At 45.9% G+C, this 21,529-nt stretch overlaps 1 protein-coding gene across 1 annotated transcript; it reads left to right on the plus strand.

Moving 5' to 3' along the window:
- The first annotated feature begins 4,599 nt into the window (after positions 1-4,599).
- LOC134350297 (synaptobrevin-like) lies at positions 4,600-21,428 on the plus strand. The gene is made up of 3 exons (XM_063055338.1): positions 4,600-4,734; positions 12,841-12,987; positions 20,696-21,428. The coding sequence occupies exons 2-3, from the start codon at positions 12,862-12,864 to the stop codon at positions 20,918-20,920; spliced, it is 351 nt and encodes a 116-aa protein (XP_062911408.1). The 5' UTR covers positions 4,600-4,734; positions 12,841-12,861; the 3' UTR covers positions 20,921-21,428.
- Positions 21,429-21,529: the final 101 nt, after the last annotated feature.

Raw genomic sequence — 21,529 nt, forward strand, 5'->3', positions numbered from 1 at the left:
GCAAAAGAATCTGCAGCTTTACTTTTTATTTTCTCTGGGCGCATTGGCCATCAAAAAAGGTCAGCGACGTCAGGAAGGATCACACCTACCCACCGCCCTCATCAGGGAGGAGACTACGTAGCCTCCGCACCAGGACCACCAGGCTCAAAGAGCAGTTACTTTCCCCAAGCAGTAAGGCTGATCAACACCTCCACCCACCCGCTAAGCCACACCACCACCACTCTCTTTACCATTTCCTGTCAGAGACACCTATGTACAGACACTTCCAATCAATCTATGTATATAAGTTACCTTATGTAATAAAGTTTATTGTGTGTTTTTTATTACTATTCTGTTCTTAGCAACACGCAGAAAATGCTGGAGGAACTCTATAGGTCAGGTAGCATCTATGGAAAAGAGTAGACAGTCGACGTTTCAGCTGCGACCCTTCTTCAAGACTCAAGAGGGGTCTCGGCCTGAAGCATTGACTATTTATCCCATGGATGCTGCCTGGCCTGCTGAGTTCCCCCAGCATTTTGTGTGTGTTGTTCTGGATTTCCAGCATCTGCAGACTTTCTAGTGTTGTGTTCTTTACCTTCTTGTGTTTTTTTTGTGCTGTATCGGATCTGGGCAACCAGATTTTTTGCCAGTGGGGTGAGGGGGGATCATTGCTTGCTGCCGCTTACGCGTGGGAGGGAGGGGAGCTGGGGGGGGGTTCTAACATTTAACGTCATTCATTCTTTGGGGGCACTCCTCTGTTTTTGTGGCTGTTTGCAAAGAAAAAGCATTTCAGGATGTATATTGTATACATTTATTGAACATTAAATGTACCTTTGAAACTATTATTTCGTTCTCCTTTACACTTGTGTACCGGAAGTGATATCGAACAATCTTGAACTGAATTGAAGAGTGATACAAAATACATGATATTTTCTAACTGTGAACAAAACCATTCCTACGTCACCTGGATTGACATATCACCTGTCAGCTCCTGACTCACCCCTCCCTCTCATCCCTCTGCACTCTCAGGTCTGAACCCAGTCTTTACAAGCTACTGGTGATGCCTCACTTGGAGTATTGTGAGAAATTTTGGGTCCCTTAGGATGTGCTGATATTGGAGGGGGTTCAGAGGAGGCTCACGAGAATGATTCCAGGAATGAAAGGGTTACTGATTGTTGGCTCTGGGCCTGTACTCATTGGAAAGAGTGGGGATCTTATTGAAACCTATTGAATGTTGAAAGGCCTCCACAGGGGTGGATGTGGAGAGGATGTTTCCTGTGGTGGGGGAGTCTAAGACCAGAGGTCAAAGCTTCAGAATAGAGGAATTTTAGAATGGAGATGAGGAGGAATTTCTTTAGCCAGAGAGTGGTGATTCTGTGGAATGTTTTTTTCCAGTCCTGATGAAGGGTCTCGGCCTGAAACATCAACCGTACTCTTTTCCAGAGATGCTGCCTGGCCTGCTGAGTTCCTTCAGCATTTTGTGTGTGTTACTTAGATTTCCAGCATCTGTAGATTTTCCCTTGTTTCTAATCTGTAGAGTTTGTTGCCACAGGCAGCTGTGGAGGCCAAGTCATTTAAGTACATTTAAGGCAGAAGTTGATAGATTCTTGATTAGTCAGTGCATGAAGGGCTTTGGGGGGAAGGCAGGAGACTGGGGCTGAAATTGACCAGCCATGATGAAATAGTGAAGGAGATGTGATGGACCAAATTCCTAATTCCTTATTCTGCTCCTACACTGCCTATAAAAAGTATTCATCCCCCGTGGAAGTTTTCATGTTTTATTGTTTTACAGCATTTAATCACAGTGGATTTAATTTAGCTTTTTTTGACACTGCTCAACAGAAAAAGACTCGTTCGTGTCAAAGTGAAAACAGATCTCTACATAGTGATCTAAGGGGGGCGGTGAATACTTTTTATAGGCACTGAATATCTATGGTCTTATGAACCAGGGTCTCAGACCGAAATGTTGACCATCCCCTTGCTTCAATAGATGCTGCATGATCTGCTGAGTTCCTCCAGCCACTTGTTCCTGCAAACGTGACAAGTTGTTTTACATGAAGTCTATATTCCTCAGGAATCAAAATGGTTGATGTGACGCGTCTGGTGTGGTAGTGTAGTGGGTAGCGCTTGTTGCTCTCACTTTCAGCTTCCACCACTGGCCAGCGGTCTTGTGAAAAGGAGAGCTGAGTGTGTGAGTCTCTCCCTACCAGTGCATAGCCTCTCTGACAGTAAGCTTCACGTAGTGCCTTGCTGGTGACTCGCGGAAACTGAACTCCTTTCGGAGTCAGGCTGAACTACAGAGGACAGGGAGGAGGTCTGGCCTCTGCACACATGGAACGCAGGCCCACCGGTGTGTGGATCGGCCCTGCTGCTCGTGAACCAGATCCCCAGCAACAGGTAAATAGCCCCACTGCCTTGTGGGAAACCTCAGGAGAGACGAAGGGTACGGGCAGCTGGACGTCATTGAATGTGCTTCTGGCAGCTCCTGCAGTCAAGCTGGTGCCAGACATATTGCTTCATACGCTTTCCTTTGGACTACACCGGTGAGGCCGAGAGGGGGATCTTGACGGCTGGGCACTTCAGGGTCTCCACACCTTCCGCCCAGGCTTGTGATGACGATCATCATCACCCATTGCCCTTTCAGACAGACGGATGCCAACCAACCATATTCCTCAGAATTATTTCACTAAGTTGATAACTTGCCAGGATGAAGAGTGGACACATAAGCGAGTGTTATGCCAACCATGTAACCTACTCTAGAAGCTGCCTAGAATTTCCCTACCCCATAGCCCTCTATTTTTCTAAGCTCCATGAACCCATCTAAGAATCTCTTAAAAGACCCTACTGTATCTACCTCTACCATCTTCGCTGGCAGTGCATTCCACACAACCCACCACTCTCTGTGTGAAAAACTTACCTCTGACATCCCCCTTGTACCTATTTCCAAGCACCTTAAACCTATGCCCCCTCGTGTTAGCCATTTCAGCCCTGGGACAAAGCCTCTGACTGTCCACATGAACAATGCCTCTCATCATCTTATACACCTCTATCAGGTCACCTCTCATCCTCCGTCACTCCAAGGAGAAAAGGCCAAGTTCACTCAACCTATTCTCATAAGGCATACTCTCCAATCCAGGCAACATCCTTGTAAATCTCCTCTGCACTCTCTCTATAGTATCCACATCCTTCCTGTAGTGAGGTGACCAGAACCGAACACAGTACTCCAAGTGGGGTCTAACTAAGGTCTTATACAGCTGTAACATTACCTCATGGCTTTTGATTTCAATCCCACGGTTGATGAAGGCCAACACACCATACGCCTTCTTAACAACACTGTCAACCGTCACAGCAGCTTTAAGTGTCCTATCAACATGAACCCCAAAAACTTGCTGATCCGCTACACTGCCTAGAGTCTTACCATTAATATTATATTCTGTCTTCAAATTTGACCTATTGAAAGGAACCACTTCACACTTAGCTGGGTTGAACTCCATCTGCTACTTTTCAGCCCATTTCTGCATCCTATCGATGTCCCGCTGTAACCTCTGACAACCGTCCAGACTATTCACAACACCTCCAACTTTTGTATCATTGGCAAACTTACTAACCCATCCTTTTATTTCCTTATCCAGGTCATTTATGAAAACTGCAAAGAGGAGGGGGTCCCAGAACAGATCCCTGTGGAACTCCACTGGTCACCGACCTCCATGCAGAATACGAACCATCCACAACTACTCTTTGCGTTCTGTGGGCAAGCCAATTCTGGACCCACAAAGCAAGGTCTCCTTGGATCCCATACCTCATTACTTTCTGAAGGAGCCTTGCATGGGGAACCTTATCAAATGCCTTACTGAAATCCATATACACTGCATCCACTGCTCTACCTTCATCAATGTGTTTTGTAATATCCTCAAAGAATTCATGGGCACGTGGCCAAGTGGTTAAGGCATTCGATTAGCGATCTGAAGGTCGTGAGTTCGAGCCCCAGCCGAGGCAGCGTGTTGTGTCCTTGAGCAAGGCACTTAATCACACAGTGCTCTGCGACGACACTGGTGCCAAGCTGTATGGGTCCTAATGCCCTTCCCTTGGACAACATCGGTGCCGTGGAGAGGGGAGACTCGCAGCATGGGCAACTGCCGGTCTTCCATACAACCTTGCCCAGGCCTGCGCCCTGGAGAGTGAAGACTTTCCAGGAGCAGATCCATGGTCTCGCAACACTAACGAATGCCTTTACAAAGAATTCAGTCAGGTTCCTAAGGCATGACCTGCCTTTGAGAAAGCCATGCTGACTATCCCTAACCAGATTATGTCTCTCTAAATGCTCATCAATCCTGCTTCACAGGATCTTCTCCACCAAAACTTGCCCGCCACTGAAGTAAGACTCACTGCACTGGTCTTTAATTTCCTGGGTTATCTCTACTCCCTTTCTTTAACATTTTGTGCTGGACTTTGAGCATCGGCAGAATCTCTTTAAGTTGTAAAACATCAGCAAGACAATGTCCTGCCCAAATTAGAGGGTCACCGGGAGTGATAAAGGCTGGGATGTGTCTGCGCCCAACAACTGACAGCCGTGACCGCCGCGCTGACGCTTCCAGCGGGCGGGTTTGCCGAAAGCACCGGCGGCGTAGGTGTGAATTCCCGGAAGAAACTTTTGACGGGAGGGCGGAGTCGCAGGGGAAATCAGCTGCCTTCGAATAGCAGCAGCAAATCGAGAGGACAGACAGAGAGGGAAGTGGCCGGGGATCGGCGGTAGCGGTGAGTACAGTTTTCAGCCCACACTTTTGAGCCTGACCCCGTCGTTTCGAGTTTATGGACCCGAGAGAAAGGCAATCACGCCAGTGAGCGAGATAGTGAGTTTTAAACTGGAATTTCTTCCCGATCCGTGGCCGCGGGCTGTGACCTTTCAAGTCCCCTGGCCGAAGCCGCTCAGTAAGTTGATCTATATTAGATCACTCGGCTGCCTGTTAAATCGGGGCTCCGGGCGCCGCAGATACAGACGGACCCTGGGGTTGAGTGTATGGGGGAGGCTGGGGCTCTGAGCTCGGCCTAGACCGCCCTACCCGACTTCTTAGAGAGGTCACTATTGACCTAACGTGTAGCGCACGGTCAGACACTTCACCCGGGACCTTCTAGACGTGGATATCATATGGGCTCGGCCAGAAACTGTTTATTCCCCTCCGTAGATGCTGCCTGACCTGCTGAGTTCCCCCGGCGCTTTGTGTGTGTTGCTCAAGTTTTCCGTATTTTCAGAAGTTCTTGGTTGTTCCCAGACCCAGACAATGATCTTGGTCAGAGCCCCCAGTGTCGCCCCGGTGGTGGTTGGTTACCTATACGGACGAGGGTTAAACTACAAACAATGGAAAACCTGTAGATGCTGGAAATCCGAGCTAAATTAAGTAGGGTAAACGGGTTAGCCAGCGGAAACCCAATTCTGCCGGGTTCAGCGCTAGAAACGCAGGTAAAACCCTTCCCGTCTTAGAGCACATCTACAAGGACCGCCGCCACAAGAAAGCAGCGTCCCATTATCAAGGGCCCCCACCATGTAGGTCATGCTGCCGTCAGGAAGGAGATACAGGAGTCTGAGGTCCCACACCACCAGGTTCAGGAACAGTTATCACCCCTCAACCGTCAGGTCCCACACCACCAGGTTCAGGAACAGTTATTACCCCTCAACCATCAGGTCCCACACCACCAGGTTCAGGAACAGTTATTACCCCTCAACCATCAGGTCCCACACCACCAGGTTCAGGAACAGTTATTACCCCTCAACCATCAGGTCCCACACCACCAGGTTCAGGAACAGTTATTACCCCTCAACCATCAGGTCCCACACCACCAGGTTCAGGAACAGTTATTACCCCTCAACCATCAGGTCCCACACCACCAGGTTCAGGAACAGTTATTACCCCTCAACCATCAGGTCCCACACCACCAGGTTCAGGAACAGTTATTACCCCTCAACCTTCAGGTCCCACACCACCAGGTTCAGGAACAGTTATTACCCCTCAACCTTCAGGTCCCACACCACCAGGTTCAGGAACAGTTATTACCCTACAACCATCAGGTCCCACACCACCAGGTTCAGGAACAGTTATTACCCTGCAACCATCAGGTCCCACACCACCAGGTTCAGGAACAGTTATTACCCCTCAACCATCAGGTCCCACACCACCAGGTTCAGGAACAGTTATTACCCCTCAACCATCAGGTCCCACACCACCAGGTTCAGGAACAGTTATTACCCTTCAAACATGAGGATTCTGAACCAGCGTAGGTAACTTCACTCACTTCAGCACTGAACTGATTCATAACCAACAGACTCACTTTCAGAGAGTCTACAACTCATGTTCTCAGTATTATTTATTAATTACTTGCACGGTTTGTCTTCTTTTGGTCATCATTTGCTTGTCAGTCTTTATTTGTGAGTAGTTTGTTATTGATTCTATTGTATTTCTGTGTTCTACTGTGAATGCCCACAAGAAAATGAATCTTGGGGTAGTATTTGATGGCACATACATAGTTTGATAATAAATTTACTTTGAACTTTGAGCACGAGCTGTCTGTGGCACATTACTGCATGAATTGTCCTTTTGGGCTGCTTTTCACGTTAAGGCAGGATAGCAGAATTCAGGGGAAGCAGAGCCAGATACTGTGATAACTGGATGGGCCAGGCAGCATCCGTGGAGGGAAAAGGACATCTGCAGTCTCCTGTATCTCCAACTGATTTCAAGGGCCCACAATAGACTTCTCTACATTGAAGTTCTACTTGAAGCAAAGGCTTACAATTGCTGTGTGTGAAGGTCGAAACACATTGAGGGAGAGGGAAAGGACTACTGCCGAGATGCCATTCAGGGTAAGGATAAAGCAGTGCTGGGAAAATGTCATAGTGAGCCAACTTTATAGGATTATGAGAGACATAGGTACAGGAGACAGTCAGTGTCTTTTTTTCCCTAGTGCTGAAGTGTCTAGAACCTTATAATCATGCCTCTAAAAGTAAGAGAGGATAAGTTCAAAGGATGGTATGCGGGGTAAGTTTTTCTTTTCAGTGGAGTGTGGGTGCCTGGAATTTGTTGCTGGGGTGGTGGTGACGGAGGAGGATGCAACAGAGGCATCAAAGAGGCCCTTAGATAGGCACGTGACTGTGCAGAGACTGGAGGGAGGGATATTAACAATGTATAGGCTGAAGGGATTCACTTAATTAAGGTAACACAGGCAAAGTGCTGGAGGTCAGGCAGAGAAAGGTCTCGGCCTAAAACATCGACTGTTTACACTTTTCCATAGATGCTGCCTGACCTGTTGAGTTCCTCCAGCATTTTGTGTGCATTACCCTGGATTTTCAGCATCTGCAGAATCTCTTGTGTCTAGTTTGAGTTAGGTATTTAATTACTAGTTTAATTGGGTTCGGCACTACGTAGTGAAGGGCCCGTTCCTGTGCTTTACTGTTCTGCGTTCTGTGGGTCATTGGAAATGGTGGTGTTCCTTGGACCCGATCACAAGCTGTTTAATGATGTCACAGCTGTGGACGAGAGCAAGAAAAGAGCAGCACGTCCCCCCAGTGAGCGAAGCGTTCCCACCCTTCCCGTGACTCCGAGAATAATGCGCAGGGGAAGAATGTGAATGGGGCTGCCGGGAGATGGAACCTTCCAGGCTGTGGTGGCCTCCTTGTGCACGTGATCACCGTTTGGTGTGGGGGGTGGGGGGTGGGGGGGGCTACTGCACAGGATCAAAATAAACTGCAGAGAGTTGTAAACTCAGTCAGCTCCATCATGGGCACTGGCCCCCCCCCCAGTGTTCAGGACATCTTCAAGGAGCGATGTCTCAAAAAGGCAGCGTCCATCATTAAGGACCCTCATCACCCAGGACAGGCCCTCTTCTCACTGTTACCATCAGGGAGGAGGTACAGGAGCCTGAAGGCACACACTCAACGATTCAGGAACAGCTTCTTCCCCTCTGCCATCGGATTTCTGAATGGACATTGAACCCATGGACACTCCCTCACTACTTTTTTATTCCTATTTTTGCACAACTTATTTAATTTAACCATTCATATTTTTTCTGTTATTATGTCTTGCATTGTACTGCTGCCACAAAGTTAACAAATTTCATGACATATAGGTACATGGAGCTTAGAAAAGTAGAGGGCTATGGATGACACTAGGTAATTTCTAAAGTAAGTACATGTTCGACACAGCACTGTGGGCCAAAGGGCCTGTGTTATGCTGTAGGTTTTCTATGTTTCGATGCCAGAGATACTAAACCTGATTCTGATGATGAACATAAATTCTCTCCCTCTCGCACACACACACACATCTCATTCATCCACGGCAAGTACTTCACACAGACACACACAGAGCAGCATATTCACTGCACACTGGCCCTCTCATGAACGAGCTCAATGGGAACTGCTCACTACCACAGCAGACTGGTGAACTAACCCTTTGATGTACACAGACTGAACTCTGAACTGCCTTGTAGAGTGGGTGTTCAGCTCTGGGAGCTCTTGGCATGAAGATAATGGAATGTGCAGAAAAAAGATGATGATGTGCTCACATCTAATCCTTCCTTTCATACCCCATTCACATTTCGATTCTCCTGTCTGCCCACAATCTCTAATTAATGACTCCGTGTTGGTGAAGAACTGAGTTTGCAACCTTGTGGAGAATAGAAAGTCCTTGCCAAGTCAGGATTTCAGATTCAGAATGATTTATCACATGTACATCGAAACGTACAGCAAAAATTTGCCACTTTCATTAACAACCAACACAACCTAAGGATGTAGCCAGGCGGGCAGCCCACTGGTGTTGGCACTCATTCTGATGCCAACATAGCATGCCCACAATGCTTGACAGAACAATCAACTGGACAACAACAGTGAAGCAAGCCCAGTTCCTCCGTCCTTCCGTAGTGAGCTCTTCAGGCCTGGGTTCCGAGGTTTTTAGGTCACCTGAATTGGTTAATCGTTGTTTGCTTAGAGTTCAGAGTCTCGATAATACAAGAGCTGCCCTGTGGCATACTATTGCAATTAATTGTCCTTTGGGAGTAACACGCACAAAATATTGGAGGAGCTCAGCAGGTCAGGCAACTTGACTTTGTATTCTTGACTCTAATAATTACAGGACTGATGAAGGGTCTTGGCTTGAAATGTTGATTCCTTTCAGCATGTACTCAGTGACCTGCCACAGATGGTAGTAGAGGCAATTACAATGTTTAAAATACACAAGGTGCTGAAGGAACTCGGGTCAGGCAGCATCCATGATGGGGAACATCGTCTTGGTCTCGGCCTGAAATGTTGACTGTCTATTCCCCTCTTGGCCTGCTGAGTTCCTCCAACACTTTGCGTGTGTTGCTCTGGATTTCCAGCATCTGCAGAACCTTTTGCCTGAAAAAAATGATCAGTATGATGTGAATTCTGTCTTTCCAGTTTGGGCTTTGTATGGACTTGGAACTGATTAGAACTGGGATAAAGTCCTGGCAGAGAGGCAACGGCGGGTTTGGAATTCTGACAGTAGGTGCCTTGGATCTTGGTGATTTACGGGAATTTTTCTGTAGGGACTTGCCAGCTGGCCTAAAGGCACAACACTTCGCAGAAGGGGTGGGGCAGCACAGTAGCTTAGCAGTTAGCACGGCGCTGTTACGGCAGATCAGGTTCAATTCCTGCCACTGTCTGTAAGGAGTTTGTACACTCCTCCTGTGACCATGTGTGTGTTTCCTCTGGGTGCTCCGGCTTCACCACATTCCAAAGACGTATGGGTTAGCAGGTTAATTAGTCACATGGGGTTTTTTGTGTGGCATGGGTATTTAATCGTTGATCTAAATCTTCAGTGGTGCTCCAGGAAAGCCCCTTTGTCACAATCTGCAATTAATGCAACCAAAATCTTTATCTGTAGACTCTTACTGGCAATATACAGTTGTTTCTGCAATCTGTCATATGGGCACGTGATTATTCTTGACAGAGTTACTGCCATTATTTTGAGTTGGCGTGCCTGTACTTCCATTCAATAAAGCCTCTTGCAAACTTTTATAGGCTGATCAAGGATTCAAATTACATTTATTATTGAAGGACGTACACAGTATAACAACCCTGGGATTCATCTTCTCCACTGACAGCTACGAAACAGTGAAAACCATGGAACCCCTTCAAAGAAAAATATCAAACCACCAACAGGCAAAAGAAGAACAAATCGTGCAAATGGCAAAAAAAGAGCAAAAAACACAGAATATAAAACATCAAACCACAAAGTCATTGAGACAGGCCAGGAACGTTCAGTTCAGTTCAGTCTAACGCTGTGTTGCTCGTTGACTGCAGGCGGCAGAGCCAGTCCGGCCCCGAACAAAATCACACGGAGAAAGGAGCAATCGGAAACCAGAAACACATCATAACGTGAAATTTAGAGCCCAGTCCGCAAACCACGGCGATTAAACCTTTCCCAGCACCCAAGACTCTGGCAGATCAGATTGTGTGTAAGGTAACTAATTCTGTTTTGGGCTCTGAATTTTTCTTCGGTCTTTCTTTTCAAACAGCACCTGTGGTGCAGACACACGGGCACAGTAACACTAGTATTTTGCCCGAATGCAGAACTTTGGAACAGTGCCTCAGGAAGGCAGCACCTGTCATTAAGGATCCTCACCACCCCAGACATGCCTTCCTCTCATTACTGCCGTCAGGGAGGAGATTAGTTTTGCCTTATTTATTTGTCATATAAACGTTTCGAAAGATCGAAACATACAGCAAAGCGCGTTATTTCCATCAAACTAAATCAGCGAGGATTGTGCTGGGCGCCCGCGAGTGTCGCCGTGCTTCCAGTTCCACAACTCGCGAAACCTAACCATACTTTTTAGGACAGTGGGAGGAAACCAGAGCACCCGGAGGAAACCCACGCAGTCACAAGGGCAACATACAAATTCCTCACAGAAAGCATCAGAAATCAGACCCTGATCTTAGCACTGGCGTTATAAAAGCATTAAGCTAATAACTACACTATTGTGCCACCCCTAACAGGGTACAGGAACCTGAAGACTCACAGTCAACGAATGGCTTACGCTGCTTGTCTGCCATCAGATTTTTGTATGCTCCATGACTCCATAAGCACTACGCCAGTCTTCCCTTTTTGCACTATCAATCTATTTATTTATTTCTTGTAATTGACAGTGATTTTCACGTCTTGCACTGTACATCTGCCACAAAGCAACATACCTCATGGCCAGTCTTAGTGATAATAGACCTGATTCTCATTCTGGATAAAGATATTTTCAGACAAAACCGAAGAAAATCTAAGCAAAGTAAAAGCGCAGTAAGACAACGTTTATAGACAAGTGAAACTGGAGTTGGACAAAATTCAAATAGAAAGCTATAGTTCTGCTGTGTCAAAGATGAGCTTCAGGGTAGATCCATCAGAAATACATACTTTATACTTTATTGTCGCCAAACAATTGATACTAGAACGTACAATCATCAACAGCAATATTTGATTCTGCGCTTCCCGCTCCCTGGAGTACAAAGCGATAGTAAATATTAAAAATTTAAATTATAAATCATAGATAGAAAATAGAAAAATGGAAAGTAAAGTAGAGCAAAACAACCGAGAGGCAGGTCTGGATATTTGGAAGGTACGGCCCAGATCAGGGTCAGGATCCGTTCAGCAGTGTTAACACAGTTAGAAAGAAGCTGTTCCCAAATCTGGCTGTACGAGTCTTCAAGCCCCTGAGCCTTCTCCCGGAGGGAAGAGGGACGAAAAGTGTGTTGGCTGGGTGGGTCGTGTCCTTGATTATCCTGGCAGCACTGCTCCGACAGCGTGCGGTGTAAAGTGAGTCCAAGGACGGAAGATTGGTTTGTGTGATGTGCTGCCCCGTGTTCACGATCTTCTGCAGCTTCTTCCGGTCTTGAACAGGACAACTTCCATACCAGGTTCCATACATGATCATTGTTGTAGAGTTGTACAACGTTGAATCTGGCCCTTTGGCCTAATCACCATGCCAACCACATTGCCTATATGAGTAATCAGGCCTTTGCCTGTGTTTGGTCCATATCCCCCCAAAACCTTACCTATCCATGTAATTAACTGAGTGCCTTCTTAAATATTGTAATTGTACCTGCCTCTACTACTTCCTCTGGCTGTTTGTGATAGGCAGCTTTATGTATCTCAGAAACTGCTGATCTCCTGGGATTTTCATGCACAGCAGTCTCTGGAGTTTCCAGTGAATGGTGTGAAAAGCAAAAAAACATCCAGCCATTTCAATTCCTGCCCCCATTCCGACACGCTGGTCCCTGGCTGCCACGATGAGGCTGCTCTTAGGGACAGGAATTGAACCCGGGTCGCTGGAACTATAAAGCGTTGTGCTACCACTACGCCACTGTGCCGGTCCCCGCCCAAAACGCCAACTGCTTATTAATCTCCATAGATGCTGCCTGACCTGCCCAGTTCCTGCAGCATTTTGTGTGTTTAACATCCAGTGAGCAGCAGTTCTGTGGGCAAAAACGCCTTTTTAATGAGAGAGGTCAGAGGAGAATGGTCAGACTGGTTCAAGCTGACAGGAAGGTGACAGTAACTCAAATAACCATGCATTACAACAGTGGTGTGCAGAAGAGCATCTCTGAATGCACAACATGTCTAACCTTGAAGTGGTGGGCAGCGGAAGACCTGGAACATACATTCAGTGGCTGCAGGTACGTAATAAAGTGGCCACCGGGTGTATGTCACTGTGGAAGCCTGATAATGTGTGAATGCTGAATATTGAATCTTGTGTGGAATGCTGGTGGGAGCGGCAATTCCCTAGAGAGAAGATGGAATGATCTGCATCCTATCATCCTGCCAAGAACTTTCCCAAGCTCTTTCTTAATTTCTTCCCATGATTTTTTTTCAGGGTACAAATAACTCTGACAGAATGGATAAACTCCATAAAGAAACGGAGGAGGTTTTGGAGATCATGCATGTAAATGTGGATAAAGTAAAGGACCGGGGAGAGAAACTGGAAGTTCTCGATGAAAGAGCCCAGTGTCTGATGGAAGCTGTAAGTCATTTCACTGGTCTCTGTCCGGCATCTGCAGATTTTCTCTTGTTTGTGATTTGTCTTTCTGCTCGTTTTTGAAATCTCCATTTACATTAACATATCATAATAAATGATACACCTACTTACTGTCAGTTATGCTGCCAGCATTTAGGGGAGCAATGAAGGTCCTCCATCTCTGTCTGTCTGTTTCCTTAACAATGTATTTTGACCAGTCAGCGTTGTTAGCCCTGAGCTGAGCCCCCGAACCTGGAGGAACGATGGACCACTGTTTGGCATGGGTGACCCTACCAAGAGCCAAAGCACAAGGCCCTGATTCCAGTATGACAGAGTTCCTTACTTGGGATGGCACTAGTGAACTATATAGTCTTTAAAATAATCTGGTATTTTAATTTTTTACCATTATTTGGAGCAGCTTTAGATCCAGATTTGTTTAATCATTGGAACTTAAGTTCTCTAGATGCTGTGGTGGCATGTGCCCTTGGATCAATGGCCTAATAAGCTAACCACTTCACTGCCACATGAAAGCAACATCAATTATCAGCACAGCTTCTTCCACCAGGCCATCAGACTAATTAATTCACGCTGACACAATTGTATTTCTAAGCTATATTGACTGTTCTGTTGTATATCTTACTGTACATATTATTTATTACAAATGACTATAATTTGCACATTGCACATTCAGAGAGAGACGTAACGTAAGGATTTTTACTCATGTATGTGAAGGATGTAAGAAATAAAGTAAATTCAATGTTCTCTCTAATTTCTAATGACCAGTGTGCGCAAATATCCTGTGCTGTGCAATTTTTTTGCCCAGTGACAACAACGTGTGCACTGAATAATTTCTTCAATAAAAACAGTATAAATAAACCAGTTCTAAAATCTGCAGACAAATCATCGCAAACGCCACATTGTCAACACCGTCCACTGTCGTAACTATATGTTATAATTATGTGGTTTTTGTCAGTTTTTTTTAGTCTTGGTTTGTCTTGTGTTTCTGTGATATCATTCTGGAGGAACAAATTGTATCATTTCTTAATGCATGCATTAGTAAATGACAATAAAAGAGGTCCTCATAATCTAATCTAATCAGAAGCCAGAAAAGGATATGTAATTGTGTACAATTGTGAAATATACTTCGTTATTTATTGTTATACTTATTACTTGTTTCTTTTTGTATTTGCACCATTTGTCAATCTTTGCGTGTAGTTTTTCATTGATTCTACTGTACTTCTTTGTTCTACCGTGAATGCCTACAGAAAATGAACCTCAGGGTCATATTTGGTTTCATATATGTACTTTGCCAATAACATGAACTTTGATCATACCCCATAGTAAAAGGAACTGATACTAAACCGCCTCCTGTAAAGTTCAATGTTCAAAGTAAATTGATAATCAAAGTACACATATGTCACTATATATGACTCTGAGATTCATTTTCCTGCGGGCATACTCAATAAATCTATAGAATAAATGAGTTGAGAGTTAAAGGGCAAAAGTTTAGGGGTAACCGGAGGGGGAACTTCTTTACTGAGAGGGTGGTAGCTGTGTGGAACGAGCTTCCAGCAGAAGTGGTTGAGGCAGGTTCGATATTGTCGTTTAAAGTTAAATTGGATAGATATATGGACAGGAAGGGAATGGAGGGTTATGGGCTGAGTGCAGGTCAGTGGGACTAGGTGAGAGTAAGAGTTCGGCACGGACTAGAAGGGCCGCGATGGCCTGTTTCTGTGCTGTAATTGTTATATGGTTATAGTGTGGGCACATGGCCAAGTAGTTAAGGCACTGGACTAGCAACCTGAAGGTCGTGAGTTCAAGTCCCAGCCGAGGCAACATGCGTTGTGTCCTTGAGCAAGGCACTTAATCACACATTGCTCTGCGACGACACTGGTGCCAAGCTGTATGGGTCCTAATGCCCTTCCCTTGGACAACATCGGTGTCATGGAGAGGGGAGACTTGGAGCATGGGCAACTGCCGGTCTTCCATACAACTTTGCCCAGGCCTGCGCCCTGGAGAGTGAAGACTTTCCAGGCGCAGGTCCATGGTCTCGCAAGACTAGCGGATGCCTTTATTTAATAACCATAACAGAATCAATGAAAGACCACCCCATCTAGGGTGTTCAACCAGTGCAGAAGACAACACACTGTGCAAATACAAAAAGAAGAAATAATAAATATCAAGAACATGAGATGAAGAGTCCTTGAAAGTGAGTCCATTGGTTGTAGGAGCATATCAATGATGGGGCAAGTGAGGTTGAGTGATGTTATCCCCTTCCCCTTTGTTCAAGAGCCTGATGGTTGAGGGGTAGTAACTATTCCTGAACCTGGTGGTGTGAGTCCTGAGGCTCTTGTGCCTTCTTTCTGGTGGCAGGAGTGAGAGGAGAGCTTGGCCTGGGTGGTGCAGGACCCTGATCATGGATGCTACTTTCCTGACAACAGTGTTGGGATGTTGTCTGGTCCCATGAGCCTGTTGTATCCAGCAGTTTCCTGGTAGCAAGTGGAATGAACTGGTTGCATTAGAGGGTATGAGCTGTAAGGAGGGGTCGGACAAACTTGGGTTGTTATCCCTGGAAAGTAGGAGACTTAAGATGGGACCTGAGAGATGCTTATAGAATTATGAGAGGTATAGGTGGGGCTTGGGTGGCGGGGAGGAGAACTTCCTTCAGGGCCCATATGGATATAGAGTAATTTAATATTCCTGAAGTCCTCGCTTCAAAAGTTCAAAATTCAAAGTGCATTTATTATCGAAGTATCTATATTGGGTGGGGGGTGGGGTGGAGATACAATTCTAGCAAAGGAGGTGTTAGGTGTTTCTTCTCTCCACTGGTCTGTAGGTCACCCTTGGACAAGGTTTAGCACCTACTTAGTGCCTCCCCCACCCCCCCCCCAACCCATTCTGGGTCAGGTGAAGCCATGGGAGCGGGTGGTGGATGGTCGTATGAGCAGCTGGTGCAGATCACAAGTCCTGGTTATGTGACCACTGACACCAGGTAGACAATCTCTGAAGTGGGTTGATAATGGCTGGGGTCACCTGTCTTGTAAAGACACTGCCCAGAAGAAGGCAATGGCAAACCACTTCTGTAGAAAAAATTTGCCAAGAACGGTGATGGTTATACGGCCACGATCGACCACGTCTTACGACACGGCACACAACGATGGTGATGATGATGATAGATGGGCAGACAGTCAGTATATTTTTCCCAGGGTAAAAATGTCAAGACATGGATTCAAGTTAGAGGGGGGAAGGTTATTGGAGATGCACAGGGCAAATATTTTTACACAGAGAGTGTCAGGTGCTTGGACATGGCTGCTGGGGTAGTGACAGAAGTCAATATGGTAGTGGCATTTAAGAGGCTTTTATATAACTGCAGGAAATAGAGAGAGATGGATCACGTGCTGGCACAGGAGGTTTATTTTGATCTGGCATCGTTTTGAGCACAGGCACTGTGGGCTCAGGGGCCTGTTCCTGTGCTGTTCTGTTCTCTGAACTTGCTGGTAATGCCATGTTGCAATTCATTATCAATTTATTTATATTTATTGAATACAGCGCGGAATGGACTCCTCCGGACTGTCAAGCCGTGCCATCCAACAATCCCCTGATTTACTCCTAGCTGAATCGCGGGGCAATTTACAATGACCAATTAACCTACCAACCGGTACGTCTTTGGACTGTGGGAGGAAACCCACACGGTCACGGGGAGAACGTACAAACTCTTTACAGGCAGTGGCGGGAATTGAACCCGGGTTGCCCGCACCGTAAAGCGTTGTGCTGACCACTGCGCTACCGTGAAACCAATTTAGAAAAGAACCCCAAGACTGCTCCTTGGAGTCAGGTGCCAAAAATCACAGCAGCACGGTAGCTTAGTGGTAGCACAAGGCCTTGCAGTACCAATGACCCAGGTTCAAATCCTTCTGCTGCCTGTAAGGAGTTTGTATGTTCTCTCTGTGACTGCGTGGGTTTCTTCCTGGTGCTCTAGTTTCCTCCCACAGTCCAAAGACGCACCAGTTGGTTGGTTAGTTGCTCTTTATAAATTGTCCTGTGATTAGGCTTGGCGAGGCTCAAGGGGCCAGAAGGCCTATTCTGCACTGTATCCCAATAAGTAAGTAAACAGACAAACTGGTGGAAAAGCCTAGCATATCTACCAGCATCGATGGGGAGGAGAGAAACTCTGGATGCAGGCCTGATGCAGGTCTTCGATCTGAAACACCGACAACTCCTTTTCTCCACCGCTGCGTTCTGACCGCTGAGTTCCTCCAGCAAAATGTTGGTTGCTCTGGATTCCAGCAACTGCAGTTTCTTGTGTCTCCTTGGGGCAGAAACTGAGTTATAAGAAAAACAGAAGTGTGGGCTTCTTTGACCGGTGGCCAAGTATTTTAATTCCCATTCCGACTCGTCAGTCCATGGCTTCCTCTTGTGCCAAGATGAGGCCACCCTCAGGGTGGAGGAACAACTCCTTATATTTCATCTGGGTAGCCTCCAACCTGACAGCATGAATATTGATTTCTCCTTCCAGTTAAAAAAATTCCCCCCCCCCCACTTCCTCTCTTCATCATCTGGCCTTTGAAATCTTCTCACCTGCCTATCATCTCCTCCTGGTTTATCTTTTCCACCCACCTGGCTTCACCTGCCACCTTTCAGCTAGCTTCCTCTCCCCCACCCACCTTTTTATCCTGACATCTCTCCCCTTGCTTCTCAGTCCTGAAGAAGGGACTCAGCCTGAAATGTCGACTATTTATTCATTTCCATAAAATGCTGCCTGACTTGAGTTCCTCCAGCATTTTATGTGTTTCGCTACAGATAGAAACATAGAAACATAGAAAACCTACAGCACAATACAGGCCCTTCAGCCCACAAAGCTGTGCCGAACATGTCCCTACCTTAGAAATTACCAGGGTTACCCGTAGCCCTCTATTTTTCTAAGCTTCATGTACCTATCCAGGAGTCTCTTAAAAGATCTCCAGCATCTGCAGACATTCTTGTGTTTTTGATAACTAGTGTGATGAGAATACACATAAAATTAAGATGTTTGCTGGCCTGGGTTAGCATCAGTGACATCAGCAAGTGGTCTGCCACCTGCCCTCAGGGGAAGGAGAGATAAGGAACAATGGAGCAGCGTCTGGAGATGTGTAATGAAGGGACGGGGGAGAGAGAGCTGTCTGGAGCGGCTCCCCCCCTTTGAACCTTGAACTGTTTGAAGTGATGGACAGGCGATACCCCAGCAGGGGGATAAAAAGGGACAGGTTCGCTAAGACAGACACACACGCCACCCGAGGTAACGAGACCCTGGAAGCGGTGCGCCTCTCACGAGTGGGTGAGAAGTACCAGACAACGGCCAGGGTGGAAAGGTACGATCAGCGGGAACCCGGTGTGTGTCCGCCCTTGCCTGGGTGCCGGGTTCACTGCAGAGGATCGACCGCATCTGGAGGAGGGGTCACAGTCGGTGACCTCAGGTGACATCACCAAGGACCCGCCCAAAAGCTGCTTGTGAGCCATCTCGCCGGTCTGTGAGTGAAGCCGTTCTGAATGATCAGTTGTTCCTGTTCCCTCTCTCTCTTCCCCCACGTTGTCCATCGCCATGGCAACGATTACTGCGAACTGAACTACTAAACTGGACTGAATTTTGAGTCACTTTTAAATTTGGTCATTTACCCCTAGACAACAATAGAGCTTGATTGATGCTGTTATCTTAATTCTGTGCACATGTGTGTTTATCATTGCTGAACTGTTGCATTTATTATCCTTTCGATTACTGTGTTGCTTGTTTCTTTAATAAAACTTTCTTAGTTCTAGTACTCCAGACTCCAACTGAGTGATCCATTTCTGCTGGTTTGGCAACCCAGTTACGGGGTACGTAACACTAGTATCTACAGGGTCATCAAAATAATGATTGTTGTGAAAAGTTTAAAAACAGAAAATGACTTCAAACTTAATTACACGTTTCTATTTAAGGGGAATGTACACTGACGCCCATATTTCCTGCTCCACCCGGAGAGATCAGAATCAGGTTTAATAACATCAGGTCGTAAAATTTGTTAACTATGTATATAAAATAGTTAAATTAACTAAGTAGTGCAAAAGAATAGAAATTTTTAAAAGTAGTGAGGTGTTGTTCACGGGTTCAATGTCCATTCAGAAATCTGATGGCAGAGGGGAAGAAGTTGTTCCTGAATCGCTGAGTGTGTGTCTTCAGGCTCCTGTACCTCCTCCCTGATGGTAGCAATGAGAACAAGGCATGTCCTGGGTAATGGGGGGTTCTTAATGATGGACGCTGCCTTTTGTCCTGGATACTATGGAAGCTCGTGCCCATGATGGAGCTGACTAATTTTTCAACTCTCTGCAGCTTATTTCAATCCTGTGCAGTAGCCCCCCACCCCCCATAACCAGATGGTGGCGTAGCCGGTCAGAATACTCTCCACAGTACATCTGTAGAAATATGTGAGTGTTTTAGGCGAGATGCCAAATCGCTTCAAAGTCCTAATGAGATATAGCGGCTCCAGCAGTTCACTTTTTGCACCACATTTCATTATCTGGAGTCTCTTGTGTTTGCATTTAAGACATTACTAAGTAACGTGAACGCGAGATTCGGTAGATTCAGGAAAATCCAGAGTATCACACACAAAAACCTGGAGGAACTCAGCAGGTCAGACAGCAGCTGTGGAGAGTCATTTTGGGCTAAGACCCTTCATCAGAATTGGAAAGGAAGTGGGGTGCCTGATTGGGGAATGGAAAAGGAGAGAATTGGGAGGGGGGGGAGTACACCTGCTCGTTAATGCAAATATCTAATTGGCCAATCACATGACAGCAACTCAATGCATAAAAGCATGCAGACGTGGTCAAGAGGTTTCAGTTGTTGCTCTGACTAAACATCAGAATTGGGAAGAAAATCACAAACATGAGTAAATCTGCAGATGTTGGAAATCGAAAGCAACACACACAAAATGCTGGAGGAATCTAGCAGGTCAGGCAGCATCCATGGAGAAGAGTAAATAGTCGACGTTTTGGGCTGGGACTCTTCTGTGTAGTCTCCAACCTGAAGTGTGATCTAAGTAACTAGTGGAATGATTGTTGGTGCCAAATGGAGTGGTTTGGGTATCTCAGAAACTGCCAGTCTCCTGGGACTTTTCATGCTCACAGTCTCAAGAGTTTACAGGGAATGGTGTGAAAAACAAAATAAAAGCTCTGTGAGCCGCAAAATGCCTTGTTAGTGAGAGAGGTCAGAGGGGAACGGTCAGACTGGTTCAAGCTGACAGGAAGGCGACAGTAACTCAAATAACCACGTGTCACAACAGTGGTGTGCAGAAGAGCATCTCTGAACGCACAGCACATTGAACTTTGAAGTGGCACACATCAAAGTTGCTGGTGAACGCAGCAAGAGTTACTCACTCTTCAGTTAGTCCTGACGAAGAGTCTCGGCCTGAAACGTCGACTGTACCTCTTCCTACAGATGCTGCCTGGTCCTGCTGCGCTCACCAGCAACTTTGATGTGTGTTGCTTGAATTTCCAGCATCTGCAGAATTCCTCGTGTTTGAACTTTGAAGTGGATGGGCTTTGGCAGCAGAAGACCAAACCGGGTTCCACTCCTGTACCTAATAAAGTGGCACAGAGCGTATTTGTGATTACCCCCGGAACATGATTTTTATAAAAGTATGTTGTATTTGTAATCAGCCTGGGTACTTCACTGAGTGCTAATGTTCTGTGTTGATCTCCACAGGGTAAAACTTTCCAGAAGGCAGCCAAAGTCGTGGCTCATCAGGAAAAGAATAAGAATAGGAAGTGGAAGCTGATTGTGGGAGGAACCGTGTTTCTTGTTGTCCTCATCGTCATCATCATTATCATCATTGCTTTCAGCATGCCGTCTCCAGGATCATCCAGCATGTCATCTCCAGGATCATCACTCCAACTCAGTCCTTCCATGAGTCCGGAACGGAAGCAATAAACATTGGAATCGAAAAGCGAAAAATAAACAAAACAAACTGCGCACATTGGAAATCTGCAATAAAATCAGAAACTTGAGGAGACACTCGGCAGGTCAGGCAGTATCTGTGGAGAGAGAAGCGTGGTTAACGTTTCAATGGTTTTTAAAATATTTCCAGCAACCTTTGTGGGCTGGACTGCTTTTTTTTCTTTCTGGATTTGAAAATTATTATCAGAATTTGTCATTAGAGGCATCTTGCGTGTGAGCTGCTTTAACTGTGGTACCTAGAAACCAAAATAGAGCAAGGATTGACACTTAACATGGTCTTTTGTGACCTATAATTTTTTTTATTATTTATCCGTGACAAACTTCGTATTAAAAATAATATATAAAATTTTCATCCTGATGGAGCATATCCAATTCTTCTGCTTTGTTTCTGTCTCTGTACGGAGAAACCACACATCGAGTGTGTGACACCCTGCTGTAAACTGGTACCAAGATTCAAGATAGTTTTTTTTTGCCATTCTTCAGTATGTGAACGGGAGGGAAAACAAAATAGGTGTTGCTCTGGATCCGATGCAGCAGAAAACATAAACCCCAACAAGCATAAAGAACACAATTAAAATAAAA

Source organism: Mobula hypostoma, chromosome 8 (assembly GCF_963921235.1).
Source record: "Mobula hypostoma chromosome 8, sMobHyp1.1, whole genome shotgun sequence".
Taxonomy (NCBI): Eukaryota; Metazoa; Chordata; class Chondrichthyes; order Myliobatiformes; family Myliobatidae; genus Mobula; species Mobula hypostoma.